This window comes from Carettochelys insculpta, chromosome 10, assembly GCF_033958435.1.
Source record: "Carettochelys insculpta isolate YL-2023 chromosome 10, ASM3395843v1, whole genome shotgun sequence".
In the NCBI taxonomy this organism is placed as follows: domain Eukaryota; kingdom Metazoa; phylum Chordata; order Testudines; family Carettochelyidae; genus Carettochelys; species Carettochelys insculpta.
The window spans coordinates 19984977-20007541 of NC_134146.1; the positions used below are offsets into that span (position 1 = coordinate 19984977).

The 22565-nt window shown below is 40.8% G+C and overlaps 1 protein-coding gene across 1 annotated transcript in view; it reads left to right on the forward strand.

The window, feature by feature from the left end:
- The first annotated feature begins 473 nt into the window (after window positions 1-473).
- The window catches only part of DAW1 (dynein assembly factor with WD repeats 1), a 35740-nt gene continuing 13648 nt past the window's right edge, over window positions 474-22565 (forward strand). Inside the window, exons 1-7 of the mRNA XM_075004608.1 lie at window positions 474-534; window positions 967-1039; window positions 5386-5530; window positions 13025-13083; window positions 13798-13920; window positions 16625-16724; window positions 22060-22167. Of these exons, the coding sequence (XP_074860709.1) occupies window positions 474-534; window positions 967-1039; window positions 5386-5530; window positions 13025-13083; window positions 13798-13920; window positions 16625-16724; window positions 22060-22167 (669 nt within the window). The remainder of the gene's footprint in view (window positions 535-966; window positions 1040-5385; window positions 5531-13024; window positions 13084-13797; window positions 13921-16624; window positions 16725-22059; window positions 22168-22565) is intronic.

A 22565-nucleotide genomic window follows, 5' to 3' on the forward strand; every position in this document is an offset into this window, starting at 1 on the left:
CTCTGATTTGCTCACCTTGATTATCTTTTTCTGATTTGTCCTCCTTGCTTACTGTTTTTGGTTCTCTGTGTCTTATATATTGAGTCTGTTCTGGTCTGGCTATGGTCTGAAGAAGTGGGTCTGTCCCATGAAAGCTCACCTAACAAACTATTTTGCTAGTCTTTAAAGTGCTACTTGACTGCTTTTTGTTTTGATAGTGTATAGACTAGCACGGCTTCCTCTCTGTTACTGGAATAACACATGCGTGAAACTGATGTAAGTGCTGCAGAGTAAATGTAACATTTTGTAGGAAATTTTTTGTGTGTATTATCAAATGGTTGTTATGACAGAAGCTTCGAGGTAATAAGTGGTTTACTGTAGGATACTATCTTGCTGGGAATTTGACAATGAAGTTTGGTCTCAAACTGTTTAGGGACCTTTTTTCTTTTTCTTTCTGGGATCAGCTTTCTCTAGGAACTATTTAGAAAAGAAAAATGGAGATAAAAGAGCAGACTCAGAATGTCGGGAAAGGAATAATGACAAATCCTTCTGCGTGTTTGCTCACAAATTGGTAAAATGTATAATTAAATAAATTTCATTTTGAATAGCCCTTCCTGCTGACAACCAGACAGCAGCAGAATGCTGTACATATCTTCTTTAAAGAGGAAGTAGTATGGCCAAACATATGAATTCTGAAGTTCAAAATGCATCTTTTAAAATTGCCAGAGCCTACTCAGACCTATTTTCTAAGGCTTGTAGAGTTTTGCAAATAAAGACGTAAACATAGCATTTTGCCAATCCCAAAGAAAGAAATGCTGTCATCCTGATTCTAATTTGATGCATAGCGTAGATTAGGAGAATCTCCATTGAAGTGAATATGATTATACTAAGGTAAATGTTGGATCCATCGTGTGCACCCCTCTCCTCACCAAAAAACAGCTGCCATAATGAACTACTAATATAGAATTGTCTATCGTTTTTTCAAAGGCATTATTTTGGAATATGTTCAGGGTGGTGAATTGAAGACCAAATCCATAGATTTACTTGATCTTAGTCCTGGGTAAGTATTACATTGTTTTAGATAGCAGAAGTATACCTTTTCTTAACCACAACGTAATGGTAGGTTATGTACATCTTGGTTCAGTTGTAAAATGTGATTTGTGACAAACATTTTCTCTGAAGTGTTAAATTTTGTTTTCTTAATATTTCTGATTTATTTGAATTCTACATTCTGAATGATCATTCGGGCAGTGGTATTCTTGGCACAGTATCAGGTGGTAGAGGTAGGAAATGCTTTTGTTTACAGACCTGTCCCATCAAGGCATATGCCTGAATTGTGTTTACTAACCAGGAAAAATTCGGTTTTCTGGTGGCACAATTTTATAGTGTTGTAATTAATAACACGTAGCTCTTCTGTGCAACAGCACTTTTTGTCTTCAAAACGTTTCCCATCAATGGCCCTGATTCTTCTCTCAGTTACATTGCTTGAAATACTCTGTGCTGGAAACATTGCAATTATGCTGGCATGAATGAGTTCAGCTTCAGTCCCACAAATTAATTAATCCTCACAACAATACCGTGAAATAAGTAAGTAGTATTAATCTAATTTATCTAGATGTGTAAAGTGAGTTCTACCTGCTCCTGCTGACGTTAGTAGGAGTATAGCCAGTGGCAGTGGGTCCCATGGAAGAAAGATGTGTGGCATGATTTTAAGCAGTGTTGAGCACCTACAACTCCCGCAGAGGTTAGTGGGAGCTGTTGTTTTGAGCAACTGAAAAGAGGGCCATTGGTTAGACTAGAGTAGATCCCCAACTCTTCCATCCTTTGACAGCCAGAGCTGCAGGCTCCCAATGATATGCCTACATACAGTTAGGTTACCTTTGGCCTCTGATAAGGATATCCAGTTCCCTTGTGTTGCCCACGAGTATTATTCTAAACTTGCCTACACAGTAAACCCTGAGATACTCACAACCGAGCTGTGCGTGTCTTGGGTTAATGCGACTGCCACCTCTAACAGGAGAGGAGAAACTGCTCCTGTCAGGGGTTGCAAGACTGCCTGCTGCCTAGTCCCTGGCTCCCCTCCACTTGCTGGAGCCAGGAAACTGACCAAAGCTAGTGCCTGGTCCCTGGTCAGTGTCCTGGCTCCTGCGAGTTGTGCAAGAAATTTGACTTACATGGGGATTGCATTCTCCTGGCTCCCTTACACGTGCAGAGCCAGAAAACTGACCAGGGCTGTTGCCCTTATCAATTTCCTCATTCCTGTCAGTACCGGCTGGTGACTCTTGCCTGCCACCACTGACAGGAGCAGCTGCTGCCCCTGACAGCAGCGGTGGCATCTGGTCGCCACCACTGACAGGATCAGGGAAACCCCTCATGTCAGTGGAAGCAGGCCAGACACTGCCATCCCTGACAGGAGCAGTTTCTCCTCTCCTGTTAGGGGTGGCAGTCACTTTAACCCAAGACATGCACAACTCAGTTGTGTGTGTCTCAGGGGTTTACTGTGTAGGCAAGTTTAGAATAAAGGTTTATGGGGACTCATGGGCAACACAAGGGAACTGGATATCCTTACCAGAGGCCAAAGGTAACCTAACTGTGGGTAGGCATATCATTGGGAGCCTGCAGCTCTGTCTGTCAAAAGATGGAAGACACCAGCCTGAAGATCTTTCTTCTACAAAGAACGTGACACATTTGTCCAAGTGATCAATTGAAGGAACATACTAGAGTCTGGCAAGGAACCAGCATGCATTATGTTAAATGTTGACTTTGAGAGTTCTGCCGGATACTACTGTGAGGAAGTAGAAGAGTGCTCCAAAAATCATGCATGCCAGGCTGTTCACTTTTCTGGTTGGTAGTTTTACCCACTGACCTTCAGTTGATTTGTGCCATTGAGTCCCACAGGGAAAATGATCAGACTTTATGAAGATTTCATCCATTTCCTCTCTCATGCATTTCAGTTCCTTCACGTGCCTCAGATCATTATTAAAACTGGTGGCAGTCAGGTGCAAGAAATTATATATTATGAGAGCCCAGGGTCATAGTGCATTGCTGTGATAGCTTTCAGGGAGCTAATTGAAATTAGCTGATTCTAGCTGTAAGAGACACAGGGACATAAGTCAGGTGTGCCCTAGCAGCAGTAAGGACACCAAAATCCACAAGATTCTTTAGAGCTAGTCCACAAAAAATAAGTTCAGTGCTGATATTGTAGAATAATATCTCCAATGTAGTGCATGAATTGATAGGTTGGGTGGCCTACACATTCATAGTTTCCACTCCACATTCAAAGATAAGGCTGAGCGTACAACTGAACCTTTGGGAGCTTTTCTTAATACTCTGGATAAAATCCGACAAGTCACACTGTTTAAAAGAAGATGCAGTTGAGTTGTTTGAGCCAACATCTACAATAAAAGGATTGTAATCTAGAAGAACCCAGCTACAAAACCCCTGGGAGAACCTGATGGTTTACACAGCAACTATATCAACAGCACATTAAGCCTACCTCGTAAGACTACCCATAGACATATGGATTACTAACAACAGTCAGAGCTTCAGAATTAGGCCTTAAATTTTTGAAAATGTAAAAATAGTTAACTTCACAAACAGAAATCATGTTTATAAATTTTAATGTTTTGTTCTTTTTGCTGTTTCTTTTTGGCCTGAGTCATTAATCAAAGCTTGGGGTCTTGTAGGTTATTTCAGATGAGAGAAGAAATTGATGATGGAGCCTGACAGGTTCAGAAAAGGGCGACTAAGATGATTAGGGGCTTGGAACGGGTCCCATATGGGGAGAGGCTAGAGAGACTGGGACTTTTCAGTTTGGAAAAGAGGCGATTGAGGGGCGATATGATAGAGGTATATAAAATCATGAATGGTGTGGAGAAAGTGAATATAGAAAAATTATTTACCTTTTCCCATAATACAAGAACTAGGGGACACCAAATGAAATTGATAGGTAGTAGGTTCAAAACTAATAAAAGGAAATTTTTCTTCACACAGCGCTCAGTCAACCTGTGGAACTCCTTGCCCGAGGAGGCTGTGAAGGCCAGGACTCTATTAGGGTTTAAAAAAGAGCTTGATAAATTTTTGCAGGTTAGGTCCATAAATGGCTATTAGCCAGGGATAAAGTATGGTGCCCTAGCCTTCAGAACAAGGGCAGGAGATGGATGGCAGGAGATAAATCACTTGATCATTGTCTTCTGTTCTCCTTCTCTGGGGCACCTGGCATTGGCCACCGTCGGCAGATGGGATGCTGGGCTGGATGGACCTTTGGTCTGACCCAGTATGGCCATTCTTATGTTCTTATGACATTTGCTTTGATATAATCTTGTTTGTTTACACAGAATGTACAAAGTTCTTCTCTGAACACAGGAGGACCAAACTCTAAAGGAATAGTTTTTTTTACTGAAGAGGCCTAAGCTTCTTTCAGCCAGCACCACCAAACCAGAATCTCTACAGGCTTTTCTGTAGGCCTCAATGTTCTTAGAGGCGGCTGCTTGGCATTTCTTGCTCTCAGAGCAGATCAACAGTTTTGTGGGGCTCTCATCCAGAGCAGGTGGGGCATTTCTCTACCCCTTCCGCCTGCAGCCTCCCCCAGCTCCTCTCAGTGTTTCTGCCAAGGAAATTGGGCTAGCATGTGGGGTCTTGCTCCTTCCTGCCTTGCCACTGCTCCAATGCAGTACTTTTGCTGGGAAGCAGAGTTGGGGCACTGGGGCTTCCTCCATCTGTCTGGCGCTCCAGTAGTCCAGGGTCCCTGGACATGGGCCTCCATTGGTCCAGTGTCTAATCCATCACCACTTTCTACCCCTGAATCTCTCATTTTTGTGTTGCACCCCACCGAGTCTCTTCCATAGTCAGCTACTCCCACTAAAACAATACCCAGTGTACCCACGTGATGCTAGTTTCTGGACAGACTCCATGTTTTGTTTTAGGTGTAGCTCTTTAACTGCGTTAACCAAAGGGCACATTTACACCCTCTAGTTTCAAAGTGATGTTTTAACTCAGCCCATAGCAAGGTTTAACCCTGTTCATAAGAATATAGTTGCTGTTTGTTGGGCTTTTAACCTATCAAGAGGCTCTAGCTTTGATTAAAGACTAATTTAGAGTTAAAAGTTGAAGGTATCATTTGTTTATTATGTGTTTTATATCCTCTGTGGAATACTTTGAAAAGTGAAGGGTCTCTGCAAAACTACAGTTTTAAGAAGTCAAAAGTAATTCTTCTCTCAAAAGCTAAAATTAGAAGCCAGTACAACATACTGAGAATATTTATATTTTGGCCTTGCTTAAACTCAGTTAGGGTAACAAAGTAGTATAGCATCTGGCTGCTTATTTTCTCACTCCGTATAAGTAAATAATGTGTTTATCAAAATTGCTTGCCAGTGGATGATGTATGTTTTTGTCTATGCACTCCAGTACAGATGTAGGGGCTTTAGTAGAAGAAATTCGAAAAGCAGAACCTCTCATCACAGCTTCGCGCAAACAGCAGGTCATACACTTAATACTAAGGTTACAAGAGAAGCTTGGGCAACAAGAGGACCACAAGTTTTACCTTTTTAAGGTGAGATGCAGGTTAAAAATAATTTCTGGGTCTTTCCTGATCACAGTTGCATTGTTGTAAATCCAGGATAGCTATACGGTAACATTAGATGGAGGCCATGTGTCTACTCTGCAGTCTCTACAGCGGTCTGGCTAGGGCATCATAGCAATGCTGCTGTGATTCTGTGATCTGCATATATAGACAAAGATAACGAAAGGGGCTTTTCTGTCACTGTAACGATGACTTCTCTCCAAATGGATGGCAGCTACCCAATGGAAACATATTTCTGTTGGTCTATCTGTATTAGGGTTAGATATAGCTGTGGTACTCAAAGGTGTGTATGTCATCTTATTCTTTAAGTGTAGACCAGTTGTAACTGGAGCAGTTGAGGACAGAAGTTGTTCCTGTAGAATTCTTTGCCCTGCTCTATCATCTTTGTGCTGCTCTAGAGCAGCTGTTCCCAAACTTTTTCTGGTCATGGAACACTTGGACGTCACAGCGCTCTGTGCAGAACACTTTGTCATTTTTACATCATCATACTAACTATGAGGAACATTACTAATGGAAAATATTTCATAATATTAATTAAATAATTGTGTGGTAAAGGCAACTCAACAAATAATGAAACCAGACATTAACAAAACAACTATAGCAGGGACGACAGATAAAATGTCCCCAGATTTTTTTCCTCTGAGAATAGGGAAAAGACCACCATTACTCTATTTCAATGACAGAACACTTTGCCTTAGCTTACAGAATATCAATGTTCTGCTGGGACATAGTTTGGGAACTACTGCTCTAGGGGCACAAACAGGACTGGATCTGTCTTACATGATTTGGGCTCTTAGAAATGATCTAAAAGTTGTGATTATCCTTTTAACTTTTTCACTGATAATTAGTTTAAAATAGTAATATTATTCCCAGCCCTTTCAACCATACTATCTTTGCAGTAATCCTAAAGCTAGAGAATAACTGGTTTTAAATTAGTCTTTCAGCCAGGTTTCTTGTGAGGTGCAAGAATTGTAATTGCCAAGGCACAGATTGTTGTAGAAATTTGTTTTTGGTGTCTGTCATTTTCCTCACCTCTGTGGTCAGATGTTTGTCTGCATTCTCTCTATCTGCTGCACTCGGTCAACTCAGATAGGCTGTACTGCCCAATATGCCCACAAGACTTGGTTTAGTAGCAAAGCTGTCCAGCCAGGTTTATAGTTGATGAAGTGTGGTAATAATACCTGGCAGGCTTTATTAGGATACAAGACATGTATGCTCATGACAATGGATGCACCTCAGTCAGTAGGAATTTCCACTGCTTCCCCAGGATGGCCAAAAGACATTGCCTTTGAGATACATCTTTATACATAGATAGCAATAACTTATGTTTGTGCTGGATGTATCAGCATCTCATCCTCTGATGTAGTAGGTTGCCATCCACTGCCTTGTACACGTTGGTTTGATCAAAACATTCCTATCTATTCAGCAGTCATCTTGACCTTATCCTGAAGATGAGTCAGCATCTTATCCTTGGAGGATGTGTTTGGTGGTGTCGAGGTGTTCTTCTACTACCTTTCTGAAATGTGTTTACACATGTATATTCTCATACCTAGCATTACTTAGGAACCAGAGGGGTAGCTGTGTTAGCTTTAAAGACTAACAGTATTATTTATTAGGTAATGAACTTTCATGGGAAAGACCCACTTCAGATTCTGGAGCTTAACTTCATTTATTCTTCCCAGAGATTTTTTTCTCTCTCTCCCCCCTATTCTTTCCCCTCCCCCGCATTAGTTTTTAATTGTAATATTTAGCTGATTCCTCAGTTTACTGTCAGTTCTTCTCCAGAATCTGAAAAAGTGGGTCATTCCCACAAAAGCTCATTACTTAATACATAAAATTGTTAGTCTTTAAAGTGCTACGGGACTCTTGTTTTGTTTTACTTCTCAGGAACATGTATTTCTGTAGCATCAGTCCTGTGTAATGGTGTCTTTTCATATGCTTTATGCCTAACTCAAATATGATTTATGCAAAACGTTGCATGTAACGTATAATTTTAAAGATACAGTCTGGTGTATGTGTGCATTCTAGTTATGCACATGTATCATTCCTGTATTTAAAGTCAGAAATACTAAGCATAAACCTGGTTACTGATCTACACCTGCTTTGAGAGGGCCAGTAGTGGTACTTAAGGAACTTAATGGCCTGGTATTGGGGATAATGAGTTGTGAATAGTCTTGCTGTGAGCCTGGACTGTGGTTTGGTCCTACAAAGACATGTGACCAGGCCATCTGAGGCGGGAAACCATTTTGGACACTATACTTTTCCACTGAAGGTGGAAATTCTAGGCAAAATCTATATAAAGGCATGAAATCAAACAACAGGGGCTGCTGCTGGACACCAAGAAATCACTGGTAACCACCTAACATGACTTGTGAAAACATCTAAGGCTGAACAGGGGAAGGAGCAGGCCCCAAGTGGGCAGGCAGTCTAGCTTGTGAGAAAAGTTGATTAGCACTACTGTTAGGGTAACAAATTGCATGTAACAAGTTTCTTAACATATTAAACTTAGCTGGTGCTCATTGCTTTATTTTGCTTAGTAACTTACGTTGATCTAGCACTTTAAAGATTGATAAAATAATTTATTAGGTAATGAGCTTTCGTGGGGCAGACGTACTTCTTCAGATCTGGAGAAGTGGGTCTGCCCCACAAAAGCTCATTACATAATAAATTACTTTGTTAATCTTTAAAGTGCTACACAACTGCTTTTTAGTTTTGTTAGGATGCAGACTAACATGGCTACCTCTCTGTTACTTTGATCTGTCTACTGTTACTTGCAATCACTTAAATCCTACTTTTTATCAACAGCTGTGCAGATCTCTTTCATTGATGAAGGGGACAAACAAATTATGAGTTCACTCTATATAAATTTTATACACAGGGAGGTGGATTTATCTGGGGTTTTTGTCCCAATGGGGTTGTGGGTGCTGTGTCAAGTCTGTTTGATTGAGTCTTCCCAGAGCTCAGTGGATCTTAGGTCTGTGCCACTCTACTTTGGGCTGTGACCCCCAACTCTGTGTCATTGCTGGGGGAGACCAGAGATTCTGGCCCAGCAAAACAGGTTGGTGAGGCACCCCAGAGGGCAGGTAGGTGGGTTCAGTGGTGCTTCATTCCATCAAGCATCAGCCTCAGGGGGATCTCTGTAGCTGAAACTCATCACACTTTCTTTTTACTGGAGTCTGTGGTTAGGGCCTGACTTAACATTGGTTTGTATCAGCAAAGTTTTGACTACTTTAGCTCAGGCCTCAGACCTAATACCAGGTCTGTAATACTAGGTCTTATGTTTCAAACCCTTTTCCTACTACAGTCTTTGCTGGGTTTTTTTCGGAGTATTTGGCATTAGTAATTTATTATTTTGATTTTTTTTGTAGTGAATAACATCACCTTTGTAAATACAAAAGTTTTTTGCTACCTCAGCAACTTGGTAAATTTGCTTTAAATAACCAGATGTTTTCCACAAGTCATAAGAAGAGGATTGATCTAACTGTACTTAGTTATAAAATGAGAGTTAGTAATAGAATTTAACTTTCTAAAAGTTATACATCTGATATAAGCTTTTAATAGTATTGCTGTATCTTCGTCATACCAGAAGATGGTACTGTACAACTACAAAAAGATGTTGGGCAATCAGAGAGACAATGTTGGGTTTGAAGAAGAGCTATGTGAAGCTCTTTCACGAACAGAAGTTGGTTCAATTACAAGATATTACCTTGCACACTGTCTTTCTAGTGTGTGACAGAAAGAAATCTTCAAGAAAGAATGTATTTGGTTTTGGCTGGGGACAGAATACCAGCTGATTTCCCTTATTTAGTAAATCAAGAACCAGACAGATCTGATCAGCATTGGCTCATTTCCCATCTGACAAAACTAATTAGGGATCTACTAAAGTGTGATAGTGTAAAGTACCTGTTTCATCTTTCAATGTTGTGTAGCACAAATACATTTTAGGTAACTGTTTGCAGCTGCTATTACGGTGACAAAATATTGGGGGCGCGGGAGAAGGGGAGAAAATTTTTCAAGGAGTACTTGCCCTGTTTGTATTATTTGGAAATTAACAGGGTTTTATTGTTGTACAGCTGGAAAATCTCAAATAAGTGCAGGAGATATAAACATTGTTAGAATTCTATCTTATTTGTTATTTCAATTGTGATCAAGACTTTGTGCTAGCCTGTCGGCAGAGTTGCAACTACTGTAGCAATTGGAAAAGGGTTTGAGATTTTTCTATGGCTGTGGCATGCTGCTCCACTCTTCTGGAGATTTATTTCATAGACTGCTGTAAACTAAATTACAGGGCTGATATATACATTCTCTGATATCACATTAGGTTCTGGCACTTTGAGCAGGCAACTTTCATTGCATTCATAGGGGCTCTGCAAATGGAGCAGTTACAGTTCTGGGCTTTTAACAAGAAAGGTCTTTGATATTGGGAAAATGTTAGGATCTGAACCTGACTGTAAATCTATGAAGCATCTTCTCCACTGTTGCTAATTGTCTGGTACATTTGTGCCCTCACAAGGGATTTATTTCTCACTATCAGCATTGCCTGCATAGGGCTTTAAAAGCTTGAGATCAAATCTCCATACATTTCCATAATTATTTATGCTAATGTGCACATATTTATATGCTTGCGGGTGATTGAAAAAAGCCCAAAATATTAATGTAATTCCCACATCTTCATGGCCCATTTCCACTGTAGCAACATTAGGGATAGCTGCCTGAAGGGGAAAATCTCTCCAGCTCATAAGTAGCCTCTCTCTCCATTCTTCTCTGTTTTATCATTCTCCTCTATTTCGTTCAGTTCCTTCTCTAAGATCTTTAAGCCCCCTTTATTTTCCTCATCCCTCTTATCTCCTCTGCTCTGTGACAATGTTGTGCCACATCTCTTTCCATTTTTGCCCCCCTATCTCTGCCTCTCCATTTTCTCTACCTTGCTGTTCCCACTCAATGCCCTGCCCACAATTTCCTAATCCTGTTCCCTAATTTTCTTTTGGGCATTCTTTCCATGTTCCCTGCACATGTCCATTCCATGGAAGCAAGAGAGGGAATCTAATAACAAGCAGAGAAAAAGAGTGTGGCATCTGGGATGAAAAGCTATTAAAAACCAAAGAAATCTATGGCTTGCTGTTGAGACAGACAGGGGACTTAGGTGGATTCATACGGAGCCAGAGATAACGTGAAAACTGTAGAGCAACGAAGGGTCCTGTGGCACCTTATAGACTAACAGAAAAGTTTAGAGCATGAGCTTTCGTGAGTTAACTCACTTCTTCAGATGCTGGTCCTGGAAATCTGCAAGGCCAGGTATAAATAGGCCAGAGTAAGGCTGGGGATAATGAGGTTAGCTCAGTCAGGCAGGCTGAGTTGTATTGTCATCAGTAGATCTGGAGGTGTGAACTGGAGGCTCTATTTATCAGCGATAAAGTAGCATTGCTCATTACTCATTTTTCCTCCTTGGGCCTGCAGTGAAATTCTAGTTGCTGCACGGCTGAATTTGTGACATCCCTTCATTTCAGTGTCAAGAAATGGTGTGATTTTCACAAGTAAATTTATGCTGTCGCTGTGTAATAGTGTCAAGTGGAAACTAGCTTGTGAAGGATAAAAGTTTTATTGAAATGCAATAGTCACATTTAAGACTAGCCAGAGAAATGGAGAAAGTTGATGGCAATGTAAATAATTTAATTTTAAATATAGTGGCATATTGATTTTATTTTGGCAATATTAATAATTATTACTTACCTTTATTATTATTATTATATACCTTTGTATATAGTAGCATAGATATATATAACAGTTTATAGAAAGATGTCCCAAAGATCTTACAAATTGCGTTTGGAAAATGTTGGTTTCCATAATGAAAATGAGCCAATCAGTGGCTATATTTGAAACCCCCTCTCTGAAACTCAGCTTTATGAGTTTCTTCAGTCTGACGTTTGCTTTTTAGAGATTCCATGAATGCATTTCAAATCAGCAGGTGGTCAGACTTTTATTATTGTGAACCTTTGCATGTTGAACTTTGGCTTAATCTTTCTCCACCCATTTTTAAAACACCACCTTATACTTGCTGAAAGCATCCTGTCAACTCTCAAGGCCAAGGCTGTACAGGATTATGGGATTCACTTCAACACAGAGCTGATTAGGGATAATGTACTTTATTAAGCTTATCTACTCCAAGCTACTAGAGATTTAAATTCACAAGGTACACATGAGCAAGCAAAGCAGTAAAGGAATGTATGTGACTGGATAAGAAGCATTTTGGCATGCTTACATCCCTTCTCTGCCATGGGGAGTCCCAGTCCTGAAACACCTTACGTCAGGGCCGTGATAGGCATTGTTCCAGCTGGGGGAAATTAACCTGAGGCACCCCTGAGATGGAGAATTCCTGGTGAAACTCAGCTAGGGGCAGGATCTTACAGTGATTTTATCCCTTAGCTGTTTAGTGGTTGTGCAAGTACTGGCTCAATAGTATCAGAGGGGTAGCCTTGTTTGTCTGTATCTGCAAAAACAATGAGAAGTCCTGTGGTACCTTATAGACTATTATTATTATTATTATTATTATTATTATTATATACCTTTGCATATAGTAGCATAGCTATGTAGGTTCTCGGAAAGTGGATCTTGGTCTACAAAAGCTTATGCTCCAAAAATTCTGATAGCCTATAAGGTGCCACAGGACTTCTCATTGTTTATACTGGCTCAGTGCCACTGTTAACATTCTCGTGAGGCTGAAGCCAAATTGCCCTGGTTATGGGTTTCTCTAGGTTCCCATGTCTAAGTGGCTGATATGGCTATCTGGTGTTTATGTTTATGTGGTTCAAGGGTATAACATAGGGATGGACACTTGGTTGTATTACAGGGATGACAGTTTCTCTGATGCCTGCAGGCTGCTCTTTAAGGCCTTTAGGTCTGCAGATTAGCCAGCTAGTGTGTTACATCCCACATCCCACAATGTAAAACTTAAAATTATTTCTTACAAGTGGATGCAGTGGTTTGTAGTATGTGGCTAAACAACAAATGCCAAAGAACAGCTGTTTGGAGCACCTTCCAGGGAACCCTCATTCATAGTCCACAAGGGCTCATTTATTTCCCCCACCTCTCCTGGAATTCTTAGGGTTACACTCAAAGAAGACAGCACAAAATGAAATACAGGGAGAGGACAGCTCATTCAGTCTCTATGAATACTGAAAATGTGCTTCAATCACAGGCTTTTGTGGTCAGTCAGACAGCAGGATTGCTGCACCATTGCAGTTCCTAGTGAAGACAGAAATTTTCTGCATGAATTCTACAAGTGGTAATTGCTTATACATGCTTTCCTCTGTTGAGGGATAATGTATTACTGTCATCATTTCTCAACTAGCATGACTAAACTGGAAAGAAAATATTGAGGAGAGTAGCTACTAGGGTAGTACTAAAAGTTCTAATAATTTGATTTTCTTTGAAAATGCACCAAACCTTAATTTTCGTTTCTTTCAGGTACTTAGGGCACATATATTGCCTCTGACCAATGTAGCATTTAACAAATCTGGTTCCTGGTAAGTTTTCATTTTTAAATACAAAATGCATAATTACTAATAGAAAAATATTTTTAATATGGAAATTCAATAGTGAATTTCAGTGCTCATATCAATACTGCAGACAAAATCTCTTTGCGTTGTGATTGTATCTAAGCACATTTAAGCATTTCCCTTTTTTGGACTTCTAAGATAAAACCAAAGGGGCTGAAAAAATGGGTGTGATTCAGTTGAAGGCACTATTCCATCTTTCACATGCTGGTGATAGCTGCTGTATTCCAGCAAGATTAGCAGAAAGAAACACACCTAATAGTGAAATGAATGGCACTGAAAGTGGGGTGAGACTTCAATATAAGTGAAGTGCAAGTCCACTGAAATGCATGTAAACACTTCAGGACTTTCAGTGTAAGTGAAGTTCGGCTGTAATAGACCTAATTGTTAGTTTATTAATCTGTGATTATTTTTGTTCTGTAATCTCTTCTAAAGGAAATCCAATTTTTTTAGCAGTAGAGAATGCATTGAGCACTTGTAATGTTATCTTTTAACAAATACAAGATTTAGTAAAGCTTGATCAGTATTCTTATGGATACTATGGAACACAGGAAAAGCATTTAGGGCCTAATACAAAGACCACCAAAATCAATGGAAAGACTCCCAGGACTTCACTAGGTTCTGGATGCAGGTCCTGAGAAAGTTTCTAGTGTCCTGTAACTAATTTGTCTTTCTTCATTTTAGCTTTATCACTGGAAGCTATGACAGAACATGCAAAATATGGGACACAGCATCAGGAGAGGAGCTACGTACATTGGAGGGACACAGAAATGTAGTCTATGCAATAGCTTTCAATAATCCCTTTGGGTAAATAGATTTTCAGTCTTGGAGATACCTTCTAATTGTTGACATTGATTGCTGTGTTGTAAATATAGTTATCCTATAAACTTTGGGTTTGCCTACACCAGAGGTGTTTTTTTTTAAACTCTTTTTTTCAGGCAAAAATACCCTCCAAAGTGTTTGTACAACCAGTCAGGATAATTTGAGATAAGATGGCCTTTCCCTTGAAATAATTACTTCAGCTCTGCGAATGACTTTTGCCAACACCTGCCCCCTTTCAAGGTCAAAAAAGGAATGTGTGAGAACAAAGCACAGCTGTTATTGGCTCATATGAAGGCTCCTTTTGCAATGCTATGGCTGCGAACTGTGGCTGTAAATGAGAATGTTCCATTTTGCAATGCTGTGGCTGTGTGAATGCGATCTTTTGACTTTACTTATTTTGACTATGGGATGCTGGGAAAAAAACAAACAAACATGCAGTGCAGACACAGGCTTTAAAGTAAAATAGAGTCTTCATCCAAAACCTCTGAGTCTCTTAATTGTGAATGGGAGAGTTAAATTGTGTCTTGTCTTATCAAAGGACTATGCATGCACTTGTTCACTGTATAAAATATGTATTCTGCTTTAGTTCATAAATTGGTATTTACAAATTCACAATTGGTTTTAAATTTCATGCAGGTAAAATGTATATTGAAAATTATTTCATGTTATTGTAATCTAATAGTATATCAAGTCAAATGGTTTGCTTCTCTTCACATATATATGATCAGATCTATGTTTTGGATTTTTTTCGTTCTTCATTAACTAAATGTATTTGCAAAGAAAGCAAGAACAAAGGCAACAACAGCTTGTGTTGCTTTAGTTAGAATTATCAGATGTTCCAATGTAACTGCCTTATTATGCATGCTAATCCACTTAGTACTACACACATTATTATCAAATGACTGAGTTGGAAGCTGATCAGAAATGGTGAATGAATGTTAGGAGATCCTCAAGGTGCAGCTGCATCGGTGTCCAATATTAATCAGCGTATCTTTTATTTTCTGCAATATTTGTCTGGATTAGATCAGAGCTAGTAGTGGATGTAGTTTAAAGAGAATCTGACATCATGTACAGAGGTTTTAGGTACAGGTTGCACCTCTCAAAACTGGAATTCTCTCATACAGCAGCATTTGTCATCTGTCAGGACCACCGTCATCTGTTACTGGATCAGAGATTCCAGCAGGGAGCCCTGCCTGGAGGGAGCCCAGCAATGGGGGGCGGGCAGCCCTGTGCAGGGGAAGCCAGGGGCTTGTGTCCCTGGTGCTGGCTCTCCAGCAGGGACTGGAGCTGCTCTCCCTGCCATGGCTGAATCTGGCTCACTGGCTGGGGTTGGTCCCAGCACCCCATCTGGGACTGAAGCCAGCAGCCTTTGAGTGGGGGGTGGGCAGAGCTGGCTTCTGAGGGGCCAGGGTCTGGCTGTGGCTCAGGGAGCTGTTAGGGTTGGAAGTTGGTGGTGGGGTGAGGCTGGAGCTCTCCCTTCATTCAGCAAATTCTCTCATTCGGAACAGCTCAGATCTTGAAGGTGCAACATGTATGTACATTAGCTGTCTTCGTTATGAGAGCGGTTTGTGCTTCCCAAAAACAAACCATTCTCTTCCCTGTTATTCTTTTGTCCACACTGTGCAGATGAAGGCAGAAAGGATCTCTTATTCATCAGGAAATATATTTATAGTTAAAAGTACATGTATAAGATCTGTGTGTATGTTTTAAACATATGATTGTGTGTGTATCTGTCTCTCTCTCTCTGTTTTGAGGGTCCATTGTTGATGTGCTGAGCACTGTTATTAATGCTATACTATTACTGTGCTGTTATTACTATTACTACGCCTAGAAGGACCAGGCACAGTGTAGTGTTTTCTTACTTAAAACCAAAAAGTATAGGGTTATTTAATATCTATATCAGTGGTGTCCAATAGGAATTTCAGGATTGCCACAGCCCCCGCTCCTGTCCCGCAGAGCCAGCCCTCCCCGTCAGCCAGGCACCCTCTCCCCAGCTACTGGTGACTCACCAAAGCCACTGCTGCCACTCTGGAACCACTGGGCCATGCAAGCTGTGCTGGGTCCCCCAGGTCCACGGCCAAGGCTGCTCTGGGCCATGGCTGGAGTTGAGCCAGGCTGTAGCCACTGCTGCTGCCACTGCCACATGCTTATACCACCAAGTGGTGGGGTGTGTGTGTGCACAGAGCGGGCAGAGGGCACTCCATTTTGCCACACCACAATGTCCCATTTGCCACAAATGGTGAACAGGAGGCATATTGGACACCGCAAATCTGTATGGAACAAAATCTGATGCTTCTGGTAGAATGCCTCTCATTTCATTGAGGGAATTTACACTAATGCAGGAACTTCATCTTATTCTCCCTTTTACATTAATTTTGATTCACCTGGTATGAAAATGGGAAAGAATGACTTTGTGGAATGTTGCACAACTGACCAAAGGAATGCAAGATTACCCCTTGCCGGTGCACAAGACTTCTGCAAATGTCTACAGTGCCAGCCACTATTTGGCCATAAAATATATCACTAATTGCTTGGCTTGTTCATGAGTTGATTAAATATATCAATTTCTTTGGTATATCAAAGATCATGTATTATTTCTGTGATTTATTCAGTTTCTCTTTCTACTGCTACCTTTGACAGAAATTTTATTTTATCCCCTCTAAATAAAAATGACTATTTCTTTATTTAGTGACAAGATTGCCACTGGATCTTTTGATAAGACCTGCAAACTATGGAGTGTAGAAACAGGAAAATGCTACTATACCTTTAGAGGACACACAGCAGAAATAGTGAGTGCCTGCATTACAATATTAAACCTTTGCATCTAATTGTATTTTCCTATGCAGTACAACCTTGATTTTTCCAGAATTTAATAAGCCAAACTACTACTATTTCTTAAGATGGTCTTTCTTTCTGATATTTATTAATTACACTGAAAAAAATCCCGTTGATTATCCAAAAGTTGTTGGTGTCATCTGGGACCTTGGTATAATCGAGATTGTCTTATCATGGTGTGCCTTTACTAGGACAGAGTGGAAGGGCTTCTGCTCTTGTATTAAGTTGCTATGATACTAAAACTCTACAGTTTTAAAAACATGTATCTAGGTATTTTCAATTAACAAGGTTAACTCACTTTTTAGTCTACGCAATGTGCACAAAGCCTTTCTCTCTATGCACATTGTAGGTTTTTTGAGGCACTGACTGCATGGGACAACTGGATTCTCAGAGAACACGCTTAGGTATGCTGGGAACATGAAGGATAGCTTGCAGAACAGAGAGCTAAAGCAAAGGAGCATCTAACTCTTAGGTGCATAGGAATTACCATATTGGATAAGGTTTATGGTTTATCTAGTCTGGTATTCTCTCTCACAATAGTGGCCAGTGCCAAATGCTTAAGGGGAAGATGCGGGAAGTTCAGCAGTAGGTAGATACGGGAAAATCTGTTTCTCAAGGAAGTTTCCTTTTAATCCTTACAATGTGAAGGCTGGTTAAAGGCAACCTACAATTCTTATTTAAAATATACTTATTACTCTAATTTTGGGGGATATTTTGATATCCATGTGTATGTCCCATTGCTTTTTGAATCTTGCTAAATTCTTGTCTTAACACTGAGTTACAATGATTTTCATGGCCTAATTATGAATTGTATGGAAGCACTTCTATATCAGTTTTGAATTTGTTTGTTTTCAGTTTTATAAACTGTCCTCTTATATTATGAGACAGGGAGAGCAGGTTTCTGGTCCACACTCTCCACACAATTCATTATCCATACATTTTTTCCATCTTCTGTTGCATTCTTATTGTTGTCTATTGGTGGACCTGTTGCTCTTAAGTTCCTCTCTTCCATGATTAGATAGATCATTCTCCTAATGGGGAGAAATATCAGTTCCTGCCTGGCCTAAGGATCTATTCTGTTATAAACAATCTGTCCACAAAACTAAGCCACAGTTGGATATGTGTCTTGGGAAGGTATAGGGTTATACTGCGAGGACAAGTGAGGGAGTGTCTGTCCCTATTGGGCAGAGAGGGGTGACTGCTGAAGAAACTTAGGGCTTGTCTATACTTACCAGGAGATCGACCTGTTCACAGTTAATCTTCTGGTAAAGACGACCCCCTGTACAACTCCTCTCATGAAGAGTAAGGGATGTCAACTGGAGAAATGCTCCCGTCCGTCTCCCTCAGCAAGGACACACTTTACAGTCAACTGCAGATATGTGGAGTCTAGCTATTCTATTGCTGTAGCTGGAACTGCATATCTGCAGTCGACTGTAAAGTCTAGTGTAGGCCAAGTGTTAGAGTATGTGTGCACTGTGCAACATGTAGTGACAAAGCTGTATTCCTACAGCTCTGTTGCTAAAAGTGGTGTATGTGAACGCTGTTTGTCAGCACTTTTGCTGACAAAATACTTCTGTTCCAACAAGTGGTTTTCATTTTGTCACCTGAAGAGCAGCCCTGCCAACAAAGCAGCATTCATACTTGGTTTTGCTGCGTTTCCATGGGTGGGGTGGTGGTAATCACTCATGAATGACAAAATTTTGTTGATCAAGAGCAAGTATAGCTATAGCGTGAGGTATGGGTGAGCAAACTTTTTACATTGGGCCTCTCTTTTTGTCTCTGCAATTAGCTGCCTCCCCAACCATCTAATAAAATCCAAACGAACAGACATTTCTGTTATGTTCATATGAAGATAAAAAAGCTTTTGGCATGTGCCAGTCTGTGTGAGGTAGCAACATAAACTGCAATGATGCAAGGACAATGCACACAATGGGAGAGAGGATACTCACTATACAGATGGAGGCAAACCATGTTTGAGGAGCCATTTTCCCCAGCCCTCCCTGGCAGCTATTAAAACAAAAAATCACTCTGTTTGAAGAGCCTTCCCAACTCCAGCAGTCCCAGTGCATGTCACCATTTCAAGAGTCCGACCCAGCTTAGGAGAAGAAAAAAAAAAAGACCTCCAACAGCTTGCTGCTGGTTAAAGGCACCCCCCTACCCCCCCCACACTCTTTCTCAGACATCCTGGGCAGCCTTTTAAAGTAAATAAAAGAATTAAACAAAAGATCAACATAATTGCACTGGACTCTCCCAGGAAGCTGAAACAAGGGGCTGTGTTGGTAAAAGCACACATCTCTTATCCCCACTCAGCTGCCTCTGCAAAACTAGAGGGGGGCGGATCAGAAATGAAGGTAGAGACTGTGGGGGACAGGGAGGTAGACAGTTGAGCCAAGCGAGGATGCAGGGAGGCAAGGAAGGGCCCCTGTTGGAGGTGGAACGGTCGTTAGAAATTAAGCTTGCCCTCTGCCATCAGGGAGGCAAGCAGCACAGTACTTGAGCACAGTGCAGCTGTGGACAGAAGCTACGAGGAGACAGCAGAGGACCCCTGTGGAAGGCAGGGGGAGCCAATTGTGCTGCACCCCTCCTTTTGAAATTTCGCATTCACCCCCGGGGGGGCACTACCCAGTTTGTGCACCACGGCCTGAGGCAAACCTGCTCAGATATGGATTTACTTTTCTTTTTCTCTCTGGATGACAATATGGCATTTATTCCCCACAAGCTGGGTCTACACATGCAAGACACTGTGAAATATCTGGCCCTCATTTGAAAGAATGTGAGGAGCATTTACATGTGAAACACGTTCTTTCGAAAGGAAATTGAAGAAACGCGATGCAGACTTTGAAATCCCAACCTCAATACTATATCAGGAAGAGTGTCCCCTTTTGAATACTCTTTTGAAAGAAGACACATGTAGGTGCTCTACGGCCTGCTCTTTTGAAAGAGGACTCCGCCGTGGTGCCAGCGAGCTGGAACATGGTGATGCTCTGGTCCACAGCATCGGGGCTCTGTGATCCCTGCCTCCATCTGCCCTTAAAGCAGTATGGACCTGATACCACGTGGCAGGAAATTGCGAGCGTGCTAGCAGCACAACCATGAGCTGACTGCAGCACGCCCTCTCACCCACCCTCCAAAATCGAAACAAGAACAATGACGCTCCCACCAGTCAGTGCTGCTGGGGTGGCTCCAGAGGCGCTGGGGCACCCAGGGGGTGGGGAGAGACTGGCAGGGTCCTGGGCAGGAGGCCTCCCTGGACGCAGGGGTGCTGCTCAGCCACCCAAGTAGATGGGGGGTGGCCACGACGACTGTGCACAGCAGCGCAAGCACACTCTCCATGTGTCCTCAGCCAGGAGCAGCAGCTGATACTCCATGCCGGTGCACGCTGAGCTCTGCTTGGCTCCGGGAAGCTGGGCAGCACTCAGCTTGTGACAGCTGGGGGTGTTGGGGAAGGGAGCGGCTGGCTGTAGCCCCAGAAGGGCTTGTCAGCCATGCAACCCTGTCCACGGTGTTTCTGGCTCCCTTCTTTCGAAAGAGTGCCTGGAGCCACGTGGATGCTTCCTTTCAAAACAACGCAGCAGTCTTTCGAAAGGGCAGATTGACAGTTCGATCTAATTTTTATGTGTGGTTGCTATCTTTTGAAAGCCACGCTTTTGAATGCTCTCATTTGCTTTTTGGTCTTTCGAAAGGGTGCTTGTGTATAGACGCAGCTATAGTGATCTTGTATCTTTGTTCTTCGTGGCCCTTTAATATAATTCACGCCTGAATGAATATTTGCACCTTTTGTCCCATTATTCCAGTGACCTGAAGTAACATACGTCATGAATGGACTTGTTGATGTTTGTAATGCCTCCTTTTGGAGAATATTTCTTCTGCTGTTGAAGTCACTGTAAGCTCCATGTAAAGTTATGAACTCTGAAAAGTCTGTAGAGCCTCTGTGAACTATCAACAACAGAAGCTACTTTTCTCCTGCACTGCTATTTCTCCTGCTATTTGAGCATGTGCAAAAAGACATACCATCAAGGAACAAACAAAACACTGCATCCAATTAGCAGAACATAATTCAAATAAACTCTTTGTATCTATAATTAGTTATAGTTTTCCTCTTTTGCCAAATGTTTATTATTTTGACTATTTTGATATTTTAATTGATTCCATGTTATTTCCCCCATAATGTGTTTGCATTTTAGAAATAATGCTCTTGTTTTTCTGGAGCATGATTTTTCTTTTTCATTCTTACACATGACTTTTAGAATTACATATGCTGGAATTGCCTTTTGATTTGATATTAAATACAGTAAAAGCATTCTAGAAACTGCATGTGTGCTTTGTAGGTTGCAGCAGTTTATAATTTGTAAGTTGCAAAAGTGAAAATTCTGCTCAAAGAGTTACTACTTTGCATCTGTGTACTGTAGCATTGGTATGTCTTAGTGTTTTGTTTGTTCTCTGGGCATTCTGAAATGACTTCTTTTAGCATGAATCACCTGATTTTTAAAAAGGGCCTCAGCTCTGTCTTTATGATTTTTGTGTGTACAGATCAGTTAATTAGAGGTCCTTGGGCTTGATTAGTTTCAATTGACTTCAGTGGCAGTTGTATCAGGCCGTAAATGCTATGAATTGTACCTGTTAATAATTGATGGACGTTATGTCTACAAAATCAGATGCTGTTTCTCAATATCAGGCCCATAACTTTCAATAATTTCTAAATGAATAGCTGTTATACACGAGGTGCTGTCACATGTCTATGTTGTGTAGTTTTGGTTGAATATGAAAAGCAGAATATCATATTTGAAAATGCAACTAATTTCCCAGCAAAAGTTTCCTTTTTCCAAAGACATTTTTGTTCCTCATTAATAGAGCAACCATAACATATAATTACTGAGGAAGCTGACTGCCTCAGTCATTAGTGTGAGGACTGAGTTGGGGACTGTTGCATTTTTGTTCAAATGTATACCTGTAATAAAAATGAAGCTGTATGTAAAAAAGGTGTTTGAACATAGTCTTGTGATAAGATCCAGTAAACCTTTTTTAACGCACCCAATCATTTGCAAAGCAACTGGTTTGTTCAGCCCAATAAATTGTCCCCCAAAGCTCTTATGGTACAGATTTGTTGCATCTCTAACAAAATCTCTAGAGGACACTGCAGCTGTCACCGTATTATTAAAATGCCATGACTGTGTGTATTTCACAAATTGTTAAATTACACTATTGTTGTGTTTTCAAACGCTGACCCTGATCAACTTATATTTAAAAAAAACATAGGAAGTTTATTTTTTCCCACTCTTTGTGTTACAGGTTTGCGTATCATTTAATCTTCAAAGCACTCTGATAGCCACTGGAAGTATGGATACAACAGCCAAAGTATGGGATATTCAAAATGGAGAGGAAGTGGTCATGCTAACTGTATGTTTGCATTTTTCATTGTTTGGAATGTGTTGGGTACTTTTTTAGTTCCTAATTCAGTTAGATGGGGCTTAATCATCTATTTCAGTAATTGCCGGCAAAGAATTCCTATTACTGAGTCACTTAGTGCCTATAGTTAAGAAAATATAAGGAGAGTAAGAAAGCTATACTACTTTATTAAAAGTCATAAAACCTCGTTTAATCAAATGTCATATTTTCCCAGTTCAGTGTCACTAGTGTCCTAGGCTAGAAGATATTGCTGTTCTTATTAACATAGTTTATCATTATGAGTACTGAACTGTAATTCCTGTGCAACTTTGAAAACTAATATGAAGTAACTTAATGGCTAGGATTATAGCTCTCAATGTTCCTTTTAGCTGCGACATTCATCTTCTGCA